This window comes from Diplotaxodon limnothrissa, linkage group LG4 (assembly GCF_057381915.1).
Source record: "Diplotaxodon limnothrissa isolate DT_005_m linkage group LG4, D_limnothrissa_male_GT1.1, whole genome shotgun sequence".
Lineage (NCBI taxonomy): Eukaryota > Metazoa > Chordata > Actinopteri > Cichliformes > Cichlidae > Diplotaxodon > Diplotaxodon limnothrissa.
The window spans coordinates 6,901,306-6,919,695 of record NC_140599.1 but is presented as its reverse complement, the minus strand read 5'-3'; the positions used below and the strand labels follow the sequence as shown (position 1 = coordinate 6,919,695).

At 39.3% G+C, this 18,390-nt stretch overlaps 1 protein-coding gene across 1 annotated transcript; it reads right to left on the bottom strand.

The window, feature by feature from the left end:
• Positions 1-428: 428 nt before the first annotated feature.
• On the bottom strand, positions 429-4,370 carry LOC146633153 (uncharacterized). Its single transcript, XM_085351343.1, has 5 exons — positions 3,463-4,370; positions 3,098-3,194; positions 2,614-2,724; positions 1,999-2,165; positions 429-1,666 (listed from the first exon to the last, which is right to left on the bottom strand). The coding sequence occupies exons 1-5, from the start codon at positions 4,368-4,370 to the stop codon at positions 619-621; spliced, it is 2,331 nt and encodes a 776-aa protein (XP_085207469.1). The 3' UTR covers positions 429-618.
• Positions 4,371-18,390: the final 14,020 nt, after the last annotated feature.

Here is an 18,390-nt window from a genome sequence, read left to right as displayed (position 1 = left end):
GCCCCAATGTCAGCATTAGCACAAACATGCCACTTCATACCAAATCTCAGTGTGAGGTCAGGTGTTAGTCTCATTCCATTATTCTGGCTATATTTTCTTACTCATTACTATTAAACTTATACTTAAGACTAACTATTAACAAAATCACACCCCAATAACTCTGTTATTACACTTTGTATTTAATCATAAAAAGGCTGGATGTTGAAACCTTTTACTTCTATTTTGTATGAGCCAGGATTCTCAACAGCTGATACTCTATGTCCAAAAAGTGACAGGTATCGTTTTATGGAGCAAAAAACTTAAGAGCGCATATTTTATAAATAATACCAACAATTACAAATGCAGACCTTTAATAGTAATAAATAATCCTTTATTTATAATGCATAGCAATATAAAAATAGTAACATATGAAAATATTACAATGGGCACAGATGAATTTGTATCAAAAACAGCAACCAAGCCAAAGTAATGAATAACACACATAAATAACAACTGCTTGAGAGACCAAACAATTTCTTTTCATCTGTTCCTTGGCAGAAAGTTAAGACAGCTATTCAGCTTTAGGTTTCAATAAACAGAAGTAATGGATGCAGTCCCTTTGAAATGTCACACAAAAGTCTACTTGTGCATATACTTAGCTTTAACTCTTCTCTTTTTTGTTTTGTATTCCAAAAGGTTTTCATTTTCTCCAGAGGATGTCTCTCTTTCAGTGGTTATCGACTGTTCACATTCATTTTCACAGACTGTTGGAATGTCGATGCTGGCCAAACGTTTCTTGCTAGAATACAATGGCCTAATTTTGCGTGCATTATCTGTCGTCTTTATTTCGTACTGGCATATACTTTTGCCTACTTGTTTTGTTTTTAAGACATTTGTATGCAGTTCATCTATCATTGCAGTAATACCCTCTGGAATGAATGCCCACTGTTTAACTGTGTCTAAAACAGCATTTAGTTTTCCAACTGCATCTTCTGTGCATTTTTTGTCTGTGCTTTCAACTACAGGAGTGTCATTCAAAGTTGATAGAGGACTTTTCAGAGAGTTTTTCATTTGTTTAAAATGGCTACAAGCCACCTTCAGGCAAGCACATGTGTTATAGTGAGAGAACGTACAACAAGTGCACTGAAGTGTTTCAGCCGATGCAAAAAAACACAGATTTCCAAACAAACTTGGCATTTTTATCACTTTCAAGTCCTCACAGTGTACAAAGTAATGCCTTTCTTTCACTGCAATTCTTGCCAAGGTAGAAATGTCTGTTTCCATGTTTGGATAGATGTCATTGTCAGCCTCTGCTAATTTTGCAAGTAACACTAGATGCTTGCAAAGAAGTCCTCGTAAGCCATATGTACAGTTGCAGTAGGACTCAACAGGGCAGACATCATACACCATGTCTTCTCTTGACTCAGATGGGACTTGATATGCATTAACTCCATGGCTGTTCTTGACTGTAATTTTAAGAGCCCAACCACTTTCCATCAGTCTTGAAGCAGAGTCTGAAACTTGAGACAAGGTGTCAGCAAACCTGTTTTTCATGCGGCCCACATCTTGCAGGGTTTTTATGACTGAGAAGTAGTCGTCGGCCTTCCCTAGGAGCACTTCAATCAGATCATCCAGACGCCTATTCTTGTAGCCAGATAAAAATTGGTATTTCAGGCGGTGGAAAAATCTGAAAAACAGTTATTTGAAATGATTAGTAACTGTAATTGAAGGAATTTAAAGTTTTAATCAAGACTGTATTATTTTTTTAAAAATTGGAATACCTATTGCACACGTCTTTTATAAAGGAATGCTCTGTGCCGGTTTAGCTGATTTAGGCAAATCCACCTACTCTGTTTTTTGTTGTGATAACATAAAAAACGCTGCTAGAATTTAAAGGATTTGCCTAAAACCTGTTCTGGCAATGACATGACGAACCTACTCAGTTTAGCCTCTTGGATTAAAGCATAATATCTTTTTTTCAGCAATACAATTGAATGAGGTCAAAATAATAAATCATACCTTTCAATCACATTGTTTGTTTCAGAACGAGCGTGACTGAAGCGACGGCCGTAGTCACACCACATGTGGCCAATGCCTTCCCAGTGCTTCTGAAAATACTGGCACACCAAAGGGTATTGCTTAAATGTCTGGCAGAACTCTGCTGATGTGGCTTTAAAGTCGTCCTCCTAAGAGAATTGGATGCAACAGAATATATTTCAATCCATTTAACAGACCTATTGAAATCTTTAATATTATGTATTGAAGCCCTTTTCCTTTTATTGAATAACATTAAGAATTTTAAGTTATTAATAATATGTCGTGTTTTTGTATTAAGAAGCAATTATTTCTTCCCTTACAATGGCTAAGAAGGAACACTAAACCTATAAGCATATTTGGTTTCAGCATCTGTCTGTGAAAGAATCCCACTCACAAGTTCTACTGCACAGTGGGTGACACAATGATGTTCTGCACAGCTTAAGTACTTGTTTTGATAAGCAAGATAAGAAGCCAGTTTTAGAAATTGTTTCAAAAATCTATTTTGTATCTCTCTGTAACTTTTTTTAGCAACTGAAAGTTATTATGCTCTTAGTGTAATCAAGAAATCAAAATGTGAAATAGACAAATTACACTTACAGATGTGCAAGCTTTCAGCTTACAAAAGAAAGAAATGATTTCATTTCTCTTTTGGGTGTTAGAAAGCCCATGGACCCCGGACTCTGATTTTGAAAGCCATCGATTAACAGCCTGTGAATGTAAGAGAAAAAAAGTTAATCTGGAGAGAGAGACAGAGGAGCAGCTGTACAAAAAGCATAAAAGAAAGCTGACGTCCAAAAATAACTTTGTCACTCACTGGACAAGAGGACCTGTGCATTACAGAAATCAACCAGGCAAGCATATTTTTAAATGTCAAAAAGAGCTTTGGGAAGCAGCCACCAGAAGATGAGTGCACTGTGGTCTTAAATGGATGGACATAGTCACTCAACATTTTATCCCTTTATATTCATTAACCTGAGTAGGTGAATATCACAATGAGGCAAATCATAACAACAGGACCCTGTTGTAAAAATGTGTTTCAGGTGCATCTTAGACAACGTGAAAAGAAAACAATGTGGTTTACCTGCAAGACATGGTACCAGCATAGAAGGATAGCTGACTCTGGAAAAACCTTCTGCAAAGCATTTATTTCCGCAAAGTCTTTGTCAACCATAAATGCTCTACAGAAAAAAAGAAAACACTAAATGAGATTAAACAGTATGAAAATGTTTTTGCTATCTCAAAGCACCACTTCAATGCCAAATTAAACATTTCAACTCACAAGTAGATATATAAAATACTGCATACAGCCTATAGGAATAACTTTAACAACTGGAAAGGAAAGTTTTTTGCAGCCCATGCTGCAGCTATAGCATTAGATTCTGGCACGTTATAACTTTTTTGAAAAGGAATTATTTCAAAATTAATAGCTGTCAATGTATTATTTACCTCGGGGAAGTTGGGAAATGCTCACAAACTATTCCAAGAACAGTTTCCAGGGTTTTCTGACTTTCGTTGCTGACAATAGCATAGGCCACAGGGACTCCATGCCCATGATCATCTCTTACAACAAGTGTGAATAAGGGAAATGAATACTGGTTAACGCAGTGTGTGGTGTCAACAAATACTAACTGTTTTGCATAGTTCTCCATGTTTGATTTCATTACAGGTGTCTGCAAAACAATCATTAGTTCTTGGTCAGATGTGTATGGTTGATAGAAGAGAACATGTTCTTGATGTTTTCCATTAAGTAAGGTATGTACACTTTGACTGTCTCCACAGTTAAAGTGCTTCTTCCTCATCATGCAGGTTCTAACACTGTCAATGTCACGTGGTGTGACAAAATGCTCTCTGTTGTGAAGATCTCTGTGTCCATGTTCTTTGGCCCATTTATGACATTCGGTTAGTATGATGGCTGGCTTAGTTCCAAGGGAAAGCAGTTCCTCAATCTTCCTCCTCAAATCACTGGAAATATTGTTGAAATGTGCGTCTTTTGGGTCCGAAGGATCATGCCCATCATGCTTATCATATGTACGCTGCACGATGACTGTGTGGTCTTTCCAACATTTGAGTACTTTAAATGAAACATAGGCCTTACAGCCCACTGCTCTGTAGCTGTTTCGACTTTTTTTCCCAGCTCTGATGCAGTTGAATTTGTAATAGTCTCTTTTCCTGTCTTTACCTGAGGCAACATTTAAACATTTATAATGTCCATGAAGGGTTAATGAGTTCAATTTTTCTAACACAACACTGAATGGGTCCTCCTGGCATTGTGACACATGCACACAAAGTTGTGTGTCTTTTCCAGTTCTTTTTTTTTCGTCATTCAGAACACTTCTTCTAATTATGTCGTCCATTTCTGGTGGAAAAATAACGAAGGTTTAATTAGTCAATATTCATTAATTCATTTTAACTTGTTTTGGGGGTTTTTGCAATACAATGTAAATATTAAATATAATATTAAAAAAAATATATATATAAAATAATATAAAACAAACAGGGGCTAAAAGAAGCTAAACTTTCATATGGTATGTCTCTGGCAACTTTAACATGATGTCCCAGGGACAACATCTACACGATGTCCCAGGGCAACTTCTACATGATGTTCCAGGGACAACATTTACGCGATGTCCCAGGGACAACATTTACGCGATGTCTCAGGGACAACATTTACGCGATGTCCCAGGGACAACATCTACGCGATGTCCCTGGGACAAATTTGTAAATTTCTGGATTACTGTTAATCTCCATAGAATCAAGAACTCATGTCCAGTTTCACAGCTATGGACCAGTTAATTATGTTTCCAGGTGATAGTTTGATTCATAGATTCAGCACACAACCATAAGTCTAGGCCTTTTAGTCCAGATTCTCTTCACTTATGTTTGTAAAATGATCAGGGAAGCTACTGCAATTTTGCCTGACCCAACCCCCGGGCCACGAAACACCCAAAAAGTTGGGGAACGCTGGTCTAGAGAACACTGGTTAGCTAATGCTGTCGTCAAGTAGCCTATCGCTAGCAAACAAACAGCAAGCCAAGTGAGGAACATATGTATAATGCTTACCGTTTATTAAAGGAAAGTATCCTAAATTGACTTCAAATTCGGCGGACAGGCGATTTGACTTCAAATTCGGCAGACAGGCGGCGGTTTCTCGCTTCTTCACTTGTATTTCGAAATACTCGAAGGCGGGTATTTCGAAGTCGCAAAGGAATGACGTCACAAGAAGGTGATTGGTCACTTGCAATGTTGAACCTGGAACAACATTAATTATGATGATGTGGGAACAATGCTGACACGAGGAAATCAGATCGTCCGGGGGTAGGCGGAGGTTTACCCTGGTGCAGGTGTGCCGCGGTCAGTTGAAGAATCCGCGACTTTCTCTGTGAGTTTCCCATTACGTCGTTGCGCACTCGGTGCTTGCTTGGAAGTTTAGGGGGTTTTTTTCGCTGTAAAAAGAAGTTTTTTTTTCCCACGCACGATGAACGCTAATGTTTTTGTCACTTTTTATGGAATCAAACTCAAAGTAAGGTCAGTACGTCCACACTTTAAACGCTGCACGCTCATACTCTCTCCCACAATCGATATGTGATCCATTGTTGATCTGCACACAGCTGTTGTCACTAACGGCGCACTCGCTTACGTCACTGTCATGAGACATTCTCGCAAAAAAATCACGGTTTTAGTAACGCAGTAACACAGCGTTCCAACGGGAAGGTAACGGTAATCTAATTACCGATTTTGCAATAGTAATCCCTTACTTTACTCGTTACTTGAAAAAAGTAATCAGATTACAGTAACACATTACAAGTAACGCGTTACTGCCCATCTCTGTAAATCATATATGATCTGCATGAAATTTACCAACTTAGCACCTCTTAAATTTATTCTTGTTGATATGACATGATAAAATCTAACGATAGTGGTTAGTTGCCTTAAAGACTCGCGATATCACAAGATCACGGGTGATTTTGAGCACAGGAGGCAGGAAACCACATGGTTTTGTTAAGAAAGTGTTGGGGGCTTGTTGGGAAAGAGGGAAGGTTTTTAAAAATAGTTTTGGGTGGGTTGGAGATGATAGTGCAAGAACTTTTAAAGTGTCTGACAAAGTCTTTAATCAGACAGTGTTGTGGCCTTTACGTCCCATATGGACATTGAAGTGTCTTGTCGTGGACAGCTCTTTAACGGACACTGGAAAGCGGAAAGTGACCACAGATATTTGTCAAAAATTCTATAACAGATTGGACAGCAAATACAGTGACTTTTTACAGGTGTATACAGATGGGTCAAAAGATCCTAAGACAGAAGCAACTGGTGTAGCAGTGGTAATTCCGGTGTTGAATATCAAGATTGCGAAAAGAACATCAACCCGTCTGGGTGTATACTGTATGCATTTGAATTGTTTTCCATACTGCTGGCTCTAGAATGGGTGGAGGACAGCAGGGTCTCAAAAGTACTGATATGCAGTGATTCATTGTCCGCATTATTAAGTATTGCACAGGGTTACACAACTACCCATCAGCAAATTCTGTATGACATTCTTTTTGCTCATCATAGACTGTCTGACCAAAATAAACATGTAGTAATAATGTGGACTCCGGCTCATGTGGGTATCTTGGGTAATGAAAGCGCAGAGAGGTTGGCCAAAGCAGCTGTCAAAAGAGTCGACATAGATGTACAGTTACCATTGTCAAAATCTGAAGGGAAAAGTGTAGTTTGGGCAGAAAGTCGGAACTTATGGCAAATGGCATGGGATAATGAAACAAAAGGGAGACATTTATATAGGGTGCAAAACACAATAGAAGCTAAGAGGAGTAGCGGATTGCAGAGACGTGAGGAGGTTGTTATCAGTCGAATACGAACGGGCCACTGCTTTTTAAATGATACTCTTTTTCGGATAGGGAAACATCTGACGGGGTTGTGTGATGGGTGCACTGATATGGAGACGGTTGAGCATGTACTCCTTAGTTGTAGGAAGTATGTAAGTCACAGGAGGGTGATGTGGGGTGAAATGAGTGGTGGAAGGGAACTTACATTTGAGCAAGTGGTTAATAAGTTAAGTCATGGTGGAGGGAAAGTGGTGGTTTTTCTTTTTTTGAGAAGTACTGGTCTCATCAAGAGGATCTGAGGATTCAGGAGTGACGGACGATTAACAGCCAGGAGATGGCAGTAATGCAACAGTTTTGGATCCAAGCTGCCGTTAAACTTGACTGAAGAAGAAGAAGAACCGCATGGTTTGCTTCACGGTCACCTTGGAAAGGTAAGAGTGAATCTGTCTTCATCCATCCAGATGAAAATACTTTTTGCGCAAAGATATCATTAGTTTGTCTATTATTTTCAGGGATATTTATTCACATTTGTTTTTGTTTTGTTTTTTTAAATCTGTCTGTTTATGCCATTCTAGCTAGCTAACACGTTAGTGCAACAATATAGCACAATGTCAAGCTAGCACAAGTATAAAAGCCTAATATGAAAGACATAGCTACTTCAAATGTAGGTATTGTTTATAACTTAACCTCTGCAAATAAGCTAGTTGGGCTCTACCACAGAAACTTTTGTGATACATATGCATTTTATTTATGGGTTGTTGAAATGTGTAAGTTTGTAAGTTGTAACTGTTGCACAGTAGTTTACTTAACAATTGATGTATGTTTTTAGTACACTGAGGAGGAAATTACAATTATTTATTTTAATTCCTGAAGCGAATGTTATGCTTTAATAATTTTACTTCTGAGAGAATTCCAGTTTAAATTTGGTTACATAATGTAAATAATTCATTTTGAAATTCTTCACTCCTGTTCAACATGGTAAAATGTTGAACTCACTGAAAAGGAAAGAGTCCAAATTACAGGAATTAACTCGTTTTTTTTATGACAGGCAGTCTAATAAATCTAAAATGTTTTGAAAATTAATGTGGCATTATTTTATTTGAATCCATTTGAATGGACATAGCATGCCACACTTTTATCCGAATTGCTTTGTTGAAATCAGATTTACCGTTGTTGAAATGGTTAACGTTGTCTTAATTTCCTCTTTTAGGCTGTTGTGAAATGGCTGCAATGGTGAAACTCATTCTCGGAGAAAATGATTCCCGGAGATTGATCCTTCCAAATGGGATGCCAGTGTCTGTCAGTGAGCTAGTTCAGCAGATAAAGGGACAGTGTGGAGTTAATGGGGACTTCAGGCTTCACTTCATGGATGCAGAATTTGGGAATGAATTCACCAACTTGGAGTCAATGTCGGACATCCAGGACAAAAGTACCATCGAGGTCATCTTTAGCTCAGTTGCACCTGTCGAACCTGGTGAAGCACTCCTCCCTCTTTACTCATCTGCTGCCACTTCCCGCACTCTAGATGACTCCTCATCCCTTTCATCTCCTGGGAACTCATTTGATACAGACATATTGTCTTCTCCTGAATCTACGTCCTCAAGAGCCACTGCATGGCCCAATGTCTTCCCCATTCCCCAGTTCTCTTACAATACTCAACTACAAGCTGGCCAGGGCCAATGCTGCTTTCAAAGAAACTGAAGCTTTGTTGAATCCTGATCATAAAATTAAGTCTGACAGGGAGTTTGATGAGGTAGCAGAAGCTCTTGTAACAACCTATCCATGTTTGAAAGAGCCTGGTTCAGTCACTGGATATGGCGGATGGAAAACAAGCTTGAAGTATAAACTTGCTAACTACCAAACAAAGCTTAGACAGCTTGGATGCCCTGAAGTTACTGTGAATTCTGTAAAACATAAACCTGATGGCAAATGTACTCCTGCATATGGCATGAAGAAGCCAAAAAAAGCTGAAGTGAATTACTCCCCCACGTATCCAGCTGGTGAAACTGCAGAGACACTAGAAGAAATCAGAGTAGACCTCCTGTCAGAAGCTAAGAAAAAACACAATGACCACAGGGTGGCTGCAATGATGGAGAAGACCTTTGCTCTCAGAAGGCAAGAGGTAGTACTTGAAGCACTGATGATCGCTGATTTCAAAATGAGGTGGCCAGCTGTCTTCCAGTGCATCTATAATAAATATATGCAAGTTTCAGTGCTTCGTTTAAACTGTATGATACTTATACTGACCCAGGGTCAGTGTAAAATACAATCCTAGCTGTGTGAACAAAGTCTGGCTCCTTTAATCCTGAATGACAAGCCGCAGGATGCAGGTTGTTATTACTCTTTCCTGCTGGCACACCTGTCACACCTGAGAGTCAGCTAGAAACTTACAGTGACGTGGACATCATGCAAAGACTGCCAGACTCTGTAATACTGTAAATGATCAGTGACTCAGGTTAACACTAAACTTTAAACAGTCCCTCTGTGTCTCTCTGTGTGCTGAACATTTAGGATTTCATTCAGGCTGCATTGACTGTGGGACTTTTCTGTGTTAAAAGCAGGTTGAAGACAGCTCAGAAACATTTGAAGATTAAAATTCTCTACTCAGATGTATTTTTGTTTCTAATTTATGTTTGTTGTTGTTTAACACAGATTTCCGAAGAGCAAAGATGAGCACTGTTGCTCAATCCTTAATAATTTAAACCAGGACTGGACTGGAAATCCAAAGTCCAGATTCTTCTTCCACAGAAGTTTCATTTGTCAGTGTTGGACTGCTGATCACCTGAAGAACTCATTTCATTCATTCTCCACATAATGTTGATTTACAGAAATGTTTCACAGGAACTGATTCCTCCCAAAGGGTGAACTAGTGTGTTTCCATAGACTATCTCTGTATGAATGTACTTCTTAAATGAAGGCAAGTGTTTGTCCTGTTTTGTTCAGTACGGGATATTAAGGGTCATCACTGGGGGAAGACAAGAAGCAGACGTACTTCCAAGAGGGAGCTGCAGTGAGGACACAGCCTGGTCACTGAGGTCAGAGGTCAGAACCTGAAACAGTTTATATTCTAGGTGTTATAAAAAAAAATCTAAATATATTTTTAAAGAAACCTTTAAATTATATTTTAAATCATAATTATGATTATGATTATAAATATCAGACATTTAAGTGGATTTTCTGTTACATGTATTGTTTTCGCCCTGCGATAAACTGGCAGCCTGTCCTGTCTTTGTCCTGTATGAGCTGGGTATGAGTTCAGTAAAGAAACCTTACAAAAGTTAACAATAAACCTGCATCCCTGTACGTTGTTGTCCACAGGATGAGAAAATCAAACTGGAACACTGTGGAACATGTTAATAAATGTTTGTGTTTTTCCCTGTGTCTTTCACAGGAGGCGCTGGAAGGTTTCCTAATAGTTCCTGGTGAAGCAAAGCAGAACCATAAAGGTTGCTGGACTGCATGATGGCCTTACCCCTTAGTAGGGATGGGTATTGATAAGATTTTCACGATTCCGATTCCATTTTCGATTCTGTTTAACGATTCGATTCTTTATCGATTCTCTTATCGATTCTTTTAAAAAAAGGAGAACACTAAGGTCGATTAGCTTAGAACTTTGTTTTATATCTTCTCTTTGAACAAGATAGAAATTTAGGAGTAACATGGCCTTACAAACCCAACAGTGAGATCTTAAGAGATCCAGCCTACGGCTCTTCAATGGGGTGTCACAGGGTCCACAGGAAAAAACATTGTAAATGTAAAATAATAAAATAAATATTCTTCTGTAGCAATAACAAAGTGTAACATAAATTATTCTGTAGCAATTACACAAGAATATCCAGTAATGTCCCTGCCTACAATTAAACACATTCACTTACCTAAAATTGGGGGCATCTGCTGTGGCAAATGGGTTCAAGCCAGTGTTGCCAACTTAGCGACTTTGTCGCTATATTTAGCGAGTTTTCAGACCCCTTAGTGACTTTTTTTTCGAAAAAAAGTCGCTAAAAAAAGGACGTGAAAGCGCGTATCGATTTTACTCTCAACAAGCAGCGGGTGCTGTAACGCAGTCAGTTCTTCTTTTACTCTTTTACTCTTATGCTGTTTTGTGGATCACAAGGTTTAAAACTACTTATAAACACACACACAAAGTAACTCCACCAGAGTGCCTATTTCAGGTCACTTTTGCCGGTCCAAGCCCGGGTAAAGGAGCAGGGTTGGAATTGTGACATAAAAAAAAACAATAATTGCTAAAATAAATTTAATTTGTAGTTCTAAATAAACTCTAAATGCATTTAGGACGTTTTTTTACTCACTTTATGTCTCTTCCACGATGTTATTTCTCTCTCCAACAACATAGGTTACAATTAGATTAGCATGACCAATTATGCAAATTAGGCGATGACGTCATTTAGCGACTTCTAGCGACTTTTGGGACAACCGATAGCGATTTTCCTTACCGAGGAGTTGGCAACACTGGTTCAAGCCTTTTACCACAAACTTAGTCACTGCTCGGTGACATTCGTCTATCCTGGCCTGAAAGGAGACGCTACCGGTAGACTGCAGCGAGAACTGCCAGCATCTGAGCCAGACTCTGTCTGTCTCTCTCATCATGGTCACATAAACGCACAGTAATGGCAGGTTTTGTAATAAGGCAGATCGCGCTAACATAATATGCACTGTTAGTTGATTATTTACCTGCCGCATTAACGGGAGAGGACGTGCAAACGTTACCGCTGCTGCTGGGTTGAGATTCACGAGTCCGGAGCGGAATTGAAAACACGACATTCATTTAAGGTTATCACGTGTTTTGTGAGCAAATGCTTTTGCATATTCGTAGTGTTTCCTCCCTTAAATTAAATATCTACTTTGCAAGTATTGCAAGTTGCCCTGTTGTCATCCGTTCTCGTAAACTTTTGAGCGTTTGAGCCGCTTACGCGCCGTGTTTCCTGCCAGGTAAATGACGCTCCGCAACGTGGTGACGTCATTCGGGGCGACTGGAATCGATAAGGGAATCGTTTGCAAAAATGGCAAACAATTCCAAGGAATTGAAACAGTGGGAACCGGTTCTCAACAAGAACCGGTTTTCGATACCCATCCCTACCCCTGAGCAGTCATCCTGTTAAAGGAGGAACCAGTTAGAAGCTGTTTTCAAAGTAGCTGAGCAGATTTCATCTCAAGTAAGCAATTAACTGTTTATTCATTTGTTCTGCCACTTAAAGGACATTTAAGGATGTCTTTTGATTGTCCAGTTGAATTAATTCTACTGGCTTTCATGGTCATTTGTGATTATGGACATATTTTTCATGCACATCAACCATTTAGTAAATTCTATCTATTTAGTAATATCTGTCAGCTATAAAATGTAATATAAATATAAAAAATATCTAAATATCTCCTGCCCTTTATATTTTAATGATGTAAGACCAGACGTCTGTTATCGTGTTACATTAGCATTCCTCACATATCAGTAAGATGCTGTACAGTACAATCCTACTGACAGCAGAGGGATAACGACAGCTATTCAACATCGTTACACGACACATTCGAGCTGCAGGATGCAGACAAAGTGACTAAATCATCTTTTTTATGGTTTATTGTCTTCAAACCAGCAGACAAAGCCGATGGCAGAAGATGTCGGAGAAGAACTTCAGGCCATGTACTGAAAAGGTATTTTTTTCTTGTTATCAAAAGACATTTGGAGTGACGGCTTCTACAACTGGTTGTGCTGAAGTAAAGCTTACAGTCTAAGAAGCCACAGTATTGATATTCAGCACAAAGAGAAAAGCTCACTTGTTTGAATTTATTTACAATCATAGTTTTATAAATTCTGACCGTAAACACCTTTTACAGCTTTTATATTGTTTGACACTAGATATCAGGTTTAATTTAAAGGTTTCTGTGTCCCAGTGAGCCATTTACACTGACCAGTGTCAGTTTAACTGTAACACATTCATTATTTAGTTCCAACATTGCTAAGAGAAATAACTGAATGTAAAAAATGGCAGCACTCAGGCCAGGTTTAATTGATAGAGATATATGCATGCATTATGAAATTTATGTATCCCAGATAATTGTTATTCATCTAGTCATGGCAGACCCAACCCTTCCTCCCAAGTTAACTGCAACCCAAAAGAATTAGTGGGGCTATTTACAAACTCACAAGCAGTGTGGGGTAAAAAGAGCCACCAAAAAGCTGTCAGCCTGCACAGCTACAGATGTGCTAAAAGCTATAAGAGTTAAAAGCTCTGCTTATGGAGAAACTTTCTAAGCCTAACAGGGGACAGGTACTCCTGCCCAAATAACATGATATAACCCCACATACAGCCCAGCCATAAAGTGAACCAAGTCATTTAGTTAAAGACAGCATGGGACCAAATGCATGTAACCAGCCTGCACCAACCTGACATTTCTTCCTCCTGAATTAAATGAATGAATGGATGAAAGTTAAATGACTACAAACCTAAAGCCACTAGTTCCCACACTGGAGCTCCCTGACACTGTGTGTTAATTGTACTGAGCTTGTGTCAACAGTTGTAACAGGCTAAGCCACCTGAGACACTGCATTGAATGATTGTTTCTGTTTTAATGATTTCAGCTGGCTGGTTTCAGCTCAGATGTTCTGCTTTTTCCTTTCAGTAGATCAAAGCAGCTCGTCCTCTTTCTGCTTCCATTTTGGTGGCAAGAAGAAGAAGAATGCTTCAGCGAAGTGGCGTTCATGGTCTCAGTGAACAGTCATGGTCACACACTGCATGTTGTTTTAAAAGCAACATGTCTGTTCACCACAACAATCGAGATGTGTAACATTAGTGCAGCTACGGTTTGTTCTTGAACATCAGTTCTGTTTTCTACTTTGACCACTTAGACCAAAAAGTGTTGTTTTCAGATTCTTTCTTTTAAATCTGCAAAGCACCTGCTCATTTTTAATTAAAATTAGTTTCACATAAATGTTAGTGTTTCCTTTATGATCTTTTAATGCTTACACTACACTGTACACGTCTACATTAGAGACATTTCTGTTACCTATTTATGAGACTGGGCTGCTTGACTACGATTTGGAAGTAGATGCAAAATCACACGGATCGTGCTATTGTTTGTTTTTTAATACAATGGACTGAACACAGGACGTGTCTGACTAAGCAAAGATTAGTCTGATCCCATTTCTACCTGTCTCTACTGTTTCAACATTTCACTGAAGTTTGCTCAACTGTAACTGTCAGGATATATATTTATTCCAGCTCTCGTAGGGCAAAGGAATGACTCAGACTTGTCAAATGTTCTTTGATTTGATACACAATGTGAAGTTCATAATTTTCTTACAAATAAAACTATAATGACAAACATGAACAGCTGTGCTTATTTCTGAGACATGATTTTTTTTTTTGAATGTGTTCATATTTAAACAGTGTGCATCTGTATGCTGGAACTGTAATGGTGAACCTGAGGTGATGGTCAACAGAAGGCAAATATATATAGATATAAAACAACATTGAAGTAATGTCTTTACCCTGTGCAGCGTGTGTGGACGCTGTGCACGCAATCACCTTATTCACTGTAGTAAACGTGCACCGCTAGCTCACGTGACTGACTGTCTCCATGGTTACATCGTATATTATTAGCTATGTAAACAGCTTCCAAAGATGCCGCCATAGCTCTCTGCAGCTGTAACACTTTCACGCTTTGCAAATCATTTCACGTTTTTGATAGTTATGAAGACAGAATATGTTTTTAAAGACATGCTAGGTTGTTGCTATGGTGGTTGCTGTGGATTAAGGTGGACCGCGCGTCCGATTCCTGTTACTAGCTGTCCGCCGTAGGAAGGCTGCGTTCTATTTACAAGTAGCGCCAGTCTGCCGTAACTCAAACTCAAACCCCCGTTCATGACACGCAGACACACACATAAAGCACTTTGCCTCACCATGAGAATGCAACTTTACTAAAACCTTTAAAGTATCTGATATAGGATAGAAAAACGAAGCAACCAGAGATTTAATGATGAAGACTCTGGGTTCTGTAGTTCACGTTACAGTCCTGAATGACTCTTTGCATATAATTTATTGAAGAGGAGTTTAGAATGCACTTTACATTTAGACTTTTGCTGTTTAATTTTTTAAATAGTTACTGTGTTATGTCATGAATAAGGTTCACCTGCTGGGGGGTTTGATGGATCAGCTGGACAATACAATTCAATTCAATTTTATTTATATAGTGCCAAATCACAACAAAAGTCGCCTCAAGGCGCTTCATAGATACAGAGAAATCCCAACAATCATATGACCCCCTATGAGCAAGCACTTTGGCGAGAGTGAGGAGAAAAAACTCCCTTTTAACAGGAAGAAACCTCCGGCAGAACCAGGCTCAGGGAGGGGCGGCCATCTGCTGCGACCTGTTGGGTTGAGAGAAGGAAGACAGGATAAAAGACATGCTGTGGAAGAGAGACAGAGGTTAATAACAGATATGATCCAATGCAGAGGGGTTTGTTAATACATAGTGAGTGAGAAAGGTGACTGGAAAGGAAAAACTCAATGCATCATGGGAATCCCCCGGCAGCCTACGTCTATTGTAGCATAGCTAAGGGAGGATTCAGGGTCACCTGGTCCAGCCCTAACTATATGCTTTAGCAAAAAAGGAAAGTTTTAAGCCTAATCTTAAAAGTAGAGATAGTGTCTGTCTCCCGAATCCAAACTGGAAGCTGGTTCCACAGAAGAGGGGCCTGAAAACTGAAGGCTCTCCCTCCCATTCTACTTTTAATTACTCTAGGAACAACAAGTAGGCCTGCAGAGCGAGAGCGAAGTGCTCTAATAGGGTGATATGGTACTACATGGTCATTAAGATAAGATGGGGCCTGATTATTTAAGACCTTGTATGTGAGGAGCAGGATTTTGAATTCAATTCTGGATTTAACAGGAAGCCAATGAAGGGAAGCCAAAACAGGAGAAATATGCTCTCTCTTTCTAGTCCCTGTCGGTACTCTTGCTGCAGCATTTTGGATTAGCTGAAGGCTTTTCAGTGAGTTTTTTGGACATCCTGATAATAATGAATTACAGTAGTCCAGCCTGGAAGTAATAAATTCATGAATTCGTTTTTCAGCGTCACTCTGAGACAGGATATTTCTAATTTTAGAGATGTTGCGCAAATGGAAGAACGCAGTCTTACATATTTGTTTAATATGTGCGTTGAAGGAAATATCCTGGTCAAAAATGACTCCAAGGTTCCTCACAGCGTTACTGGAGGCCAAGGTAATGCCATCCAGAGTAAGAATCTGGTTAGATACCATATTTCTAAGCTTTTCAGGGCCGAGTACAATAACCTCAGTTTTATCTGAATTAAGAAGCAGAAAGTTAGCGGCCATCTAGGTCTTTATGTCTTTAAGACATTCCTGCAGTTGAACTAATTGGTGTGTGTTATCTGGCTTCATGGACAGATAGACCGGGTGTCATCTGCATAGCAGTGAAAATGTATGCTATGTCTTCTAATGATGCTGCCTAAGGGAAGCATGTATAATGTAAACAGAATTGGTCCTAGCACTGAACCCTGTGGAACTCCATAATTAACCTCAGTGTGTGAAGAGGACTCTCTATTTACATGCACAAATTGGAGTCTATTAGATAGATATGATACAAACCACTGCAGTGCAGTACCTGTAATACCTACAGCATGTTCTAATCCCTCTAATAGGATATTATGGTCAACAGTATCGAATGCTGCACTAAGGTCTAGCAGGACAAGCACAGAGATGAGTCCACTGTCAGAGGCCATAAGAAGATCATTTGTAACCTTCGCTAAAGCTGTTTCTGTGCTGTGATGAGCTCTGAAACCTGACTGAAACTCTTCAGATAAACCATTCCTCTGCAGATGATCTGTTAGCTGTTTGACAACTACTCTTTCAAGGATTTTTGATATGAAAGGAAGGTTGGAGATTGGCCTAAGACTGCTGGGTCTAGAGATGGATTTTTGAGTAAAGGTTTAACTACAGCCAGCTTGAAGGCCTGTGGTACATAGCCGATTATTAGAGATAGGTTGATCATATTTAAGATCGAAGAATTAATTAATGGCAGGACTTCTTTGAGCAGTTTTGTAGGAATGGGGGTCTAAAAGACACGTTGATGGTTTGGAGGAAGTAATTATTGAAGTTAACTCAGAAAGATCAATTGGAGAAAAAGAGTCTAACTTAACATCAATGGTACTAAGAGTAGCTGTAGATAATATTACATCTGTGGGATGATTATTGGTAATTTTTTCTCTAATGATAAAAATTTTATTTGTGAAGAAGTTCATGAAGTCATTACTAGTTAACGTTAAAGGGATGGTTGGCTCAAAAGAGCTCTGACTTTTTGTCAGCCTGGCTACAGTGCTGAAGAGAAACATGGGGTTGTTCTTATTTTCTTCAATCAGTGATGAATAGTAAGATGTTCTGGCTTTGCGGAGGGCTTTCTTATAAAGCAGCAAAGTATTTCTCCAGGCTAAATGATGATCCTCTAAATTTGTGACACGCCATTTCCTCTCCAGCTTACGAGTCATCTGCTTTAGGGTACATGTTTGAGAATTATACCACGGAGTCAGGTACTTCTGATTAGAGACCTTAGTTTTCACTGGAGCTACAGTATCCAGAGTCGTACGTAGTGAGGAGGTGTAATTATAAACAAGATAATCGACCTCTGTTGGGGTAGCGTTCAGATAGCTGCTCTGCTCTGTGTTGGTACAGGGCATTGAAGATGATAACAGTGGGTGGATTATATTCTTAAACTTAGTTACAGCGCTTTCAGAAAGACATCTACTTTGATAAAGTCTACTCTCCACCGCTGTGTAATCAATTATTGTAAATATAAATGTTATCAGGAAATGATCAGACAGGAGAGGGTTTTCAGGAAACACTGTTAAATGTTCAGTTTCTATGCCATATGTTAAAACAAGATCTAGAGTGTGATTAAAGTGGTGGGTGGGTTCTTTTACATTTTGAGACAAACCAATTGAGTCTAATAACAGATTAAATGCCATGTCTCTACATGGATGTTAAAATCACCCACAATAATTATTTTATCTGAGCTCAGAACTAAATTAGATATAAAGTCTGAGAAATCAGACAGAAACTCTGTGTAAGGCCCAGGTGGACGATAGATGATAACAAGTAAGACTGGTTTCTGAGTTTCACAGCTGGGGTGGACAATGTTAAGCATCAGGCTTTCAAATGAATTAAAAGTCTGTCTTGGTCTTTCATTTCATCTTTAACCACACCTTTGTTGTATTGGGTCCATGGTTTTGGTCAATGTCACGCTGGAAGACTAATCCATGATTCATCTTCAGTGTTCTTACTGAGGCAAGGAGAATCTCCAAGATTTTACAGTACGTGGCCCCATACGTGGCCCCATACATGCTGGCACAGAAAACAGATGTGAAAATAAACTGAACATGACAAAACGGAAAACACTGGGTCAACGACTCAGGAACCCTGACAGTACCCCCCCCCCCCCCCCCCCCCCCTTCAAAGGCCGGCACCCGATGGCCAAAAGAAAAAAAACAGAACAGGGCGGGCGGAGGGGGCCCAGGACGGAGGGAC

Bases quoted from the DNA above. Each gene is read 5' to 3' on its own strand.
- LOC146633153 (XM_085351343.1), bottom strand. From the start codon at position 4,370: ATGGACGACATAATTAGAAGAAGTGTTCTGAATGACGAAAAAAAAAGA. The intron at 3,195-3,462 runs GTAAATAATACA...TTTTTTCTGTAG, and splicing joins CATTTCCCAACTTCCCCGAG to AGCATTTATGGTTGACAAAG. The intron at 1,667-1,998 runs GTATGATTTATT...ACTGTTTTTCAG, and splicing joins ACAAACAATGTGATTGAAAG to ATTTTTCCACCGCCTGAAAT.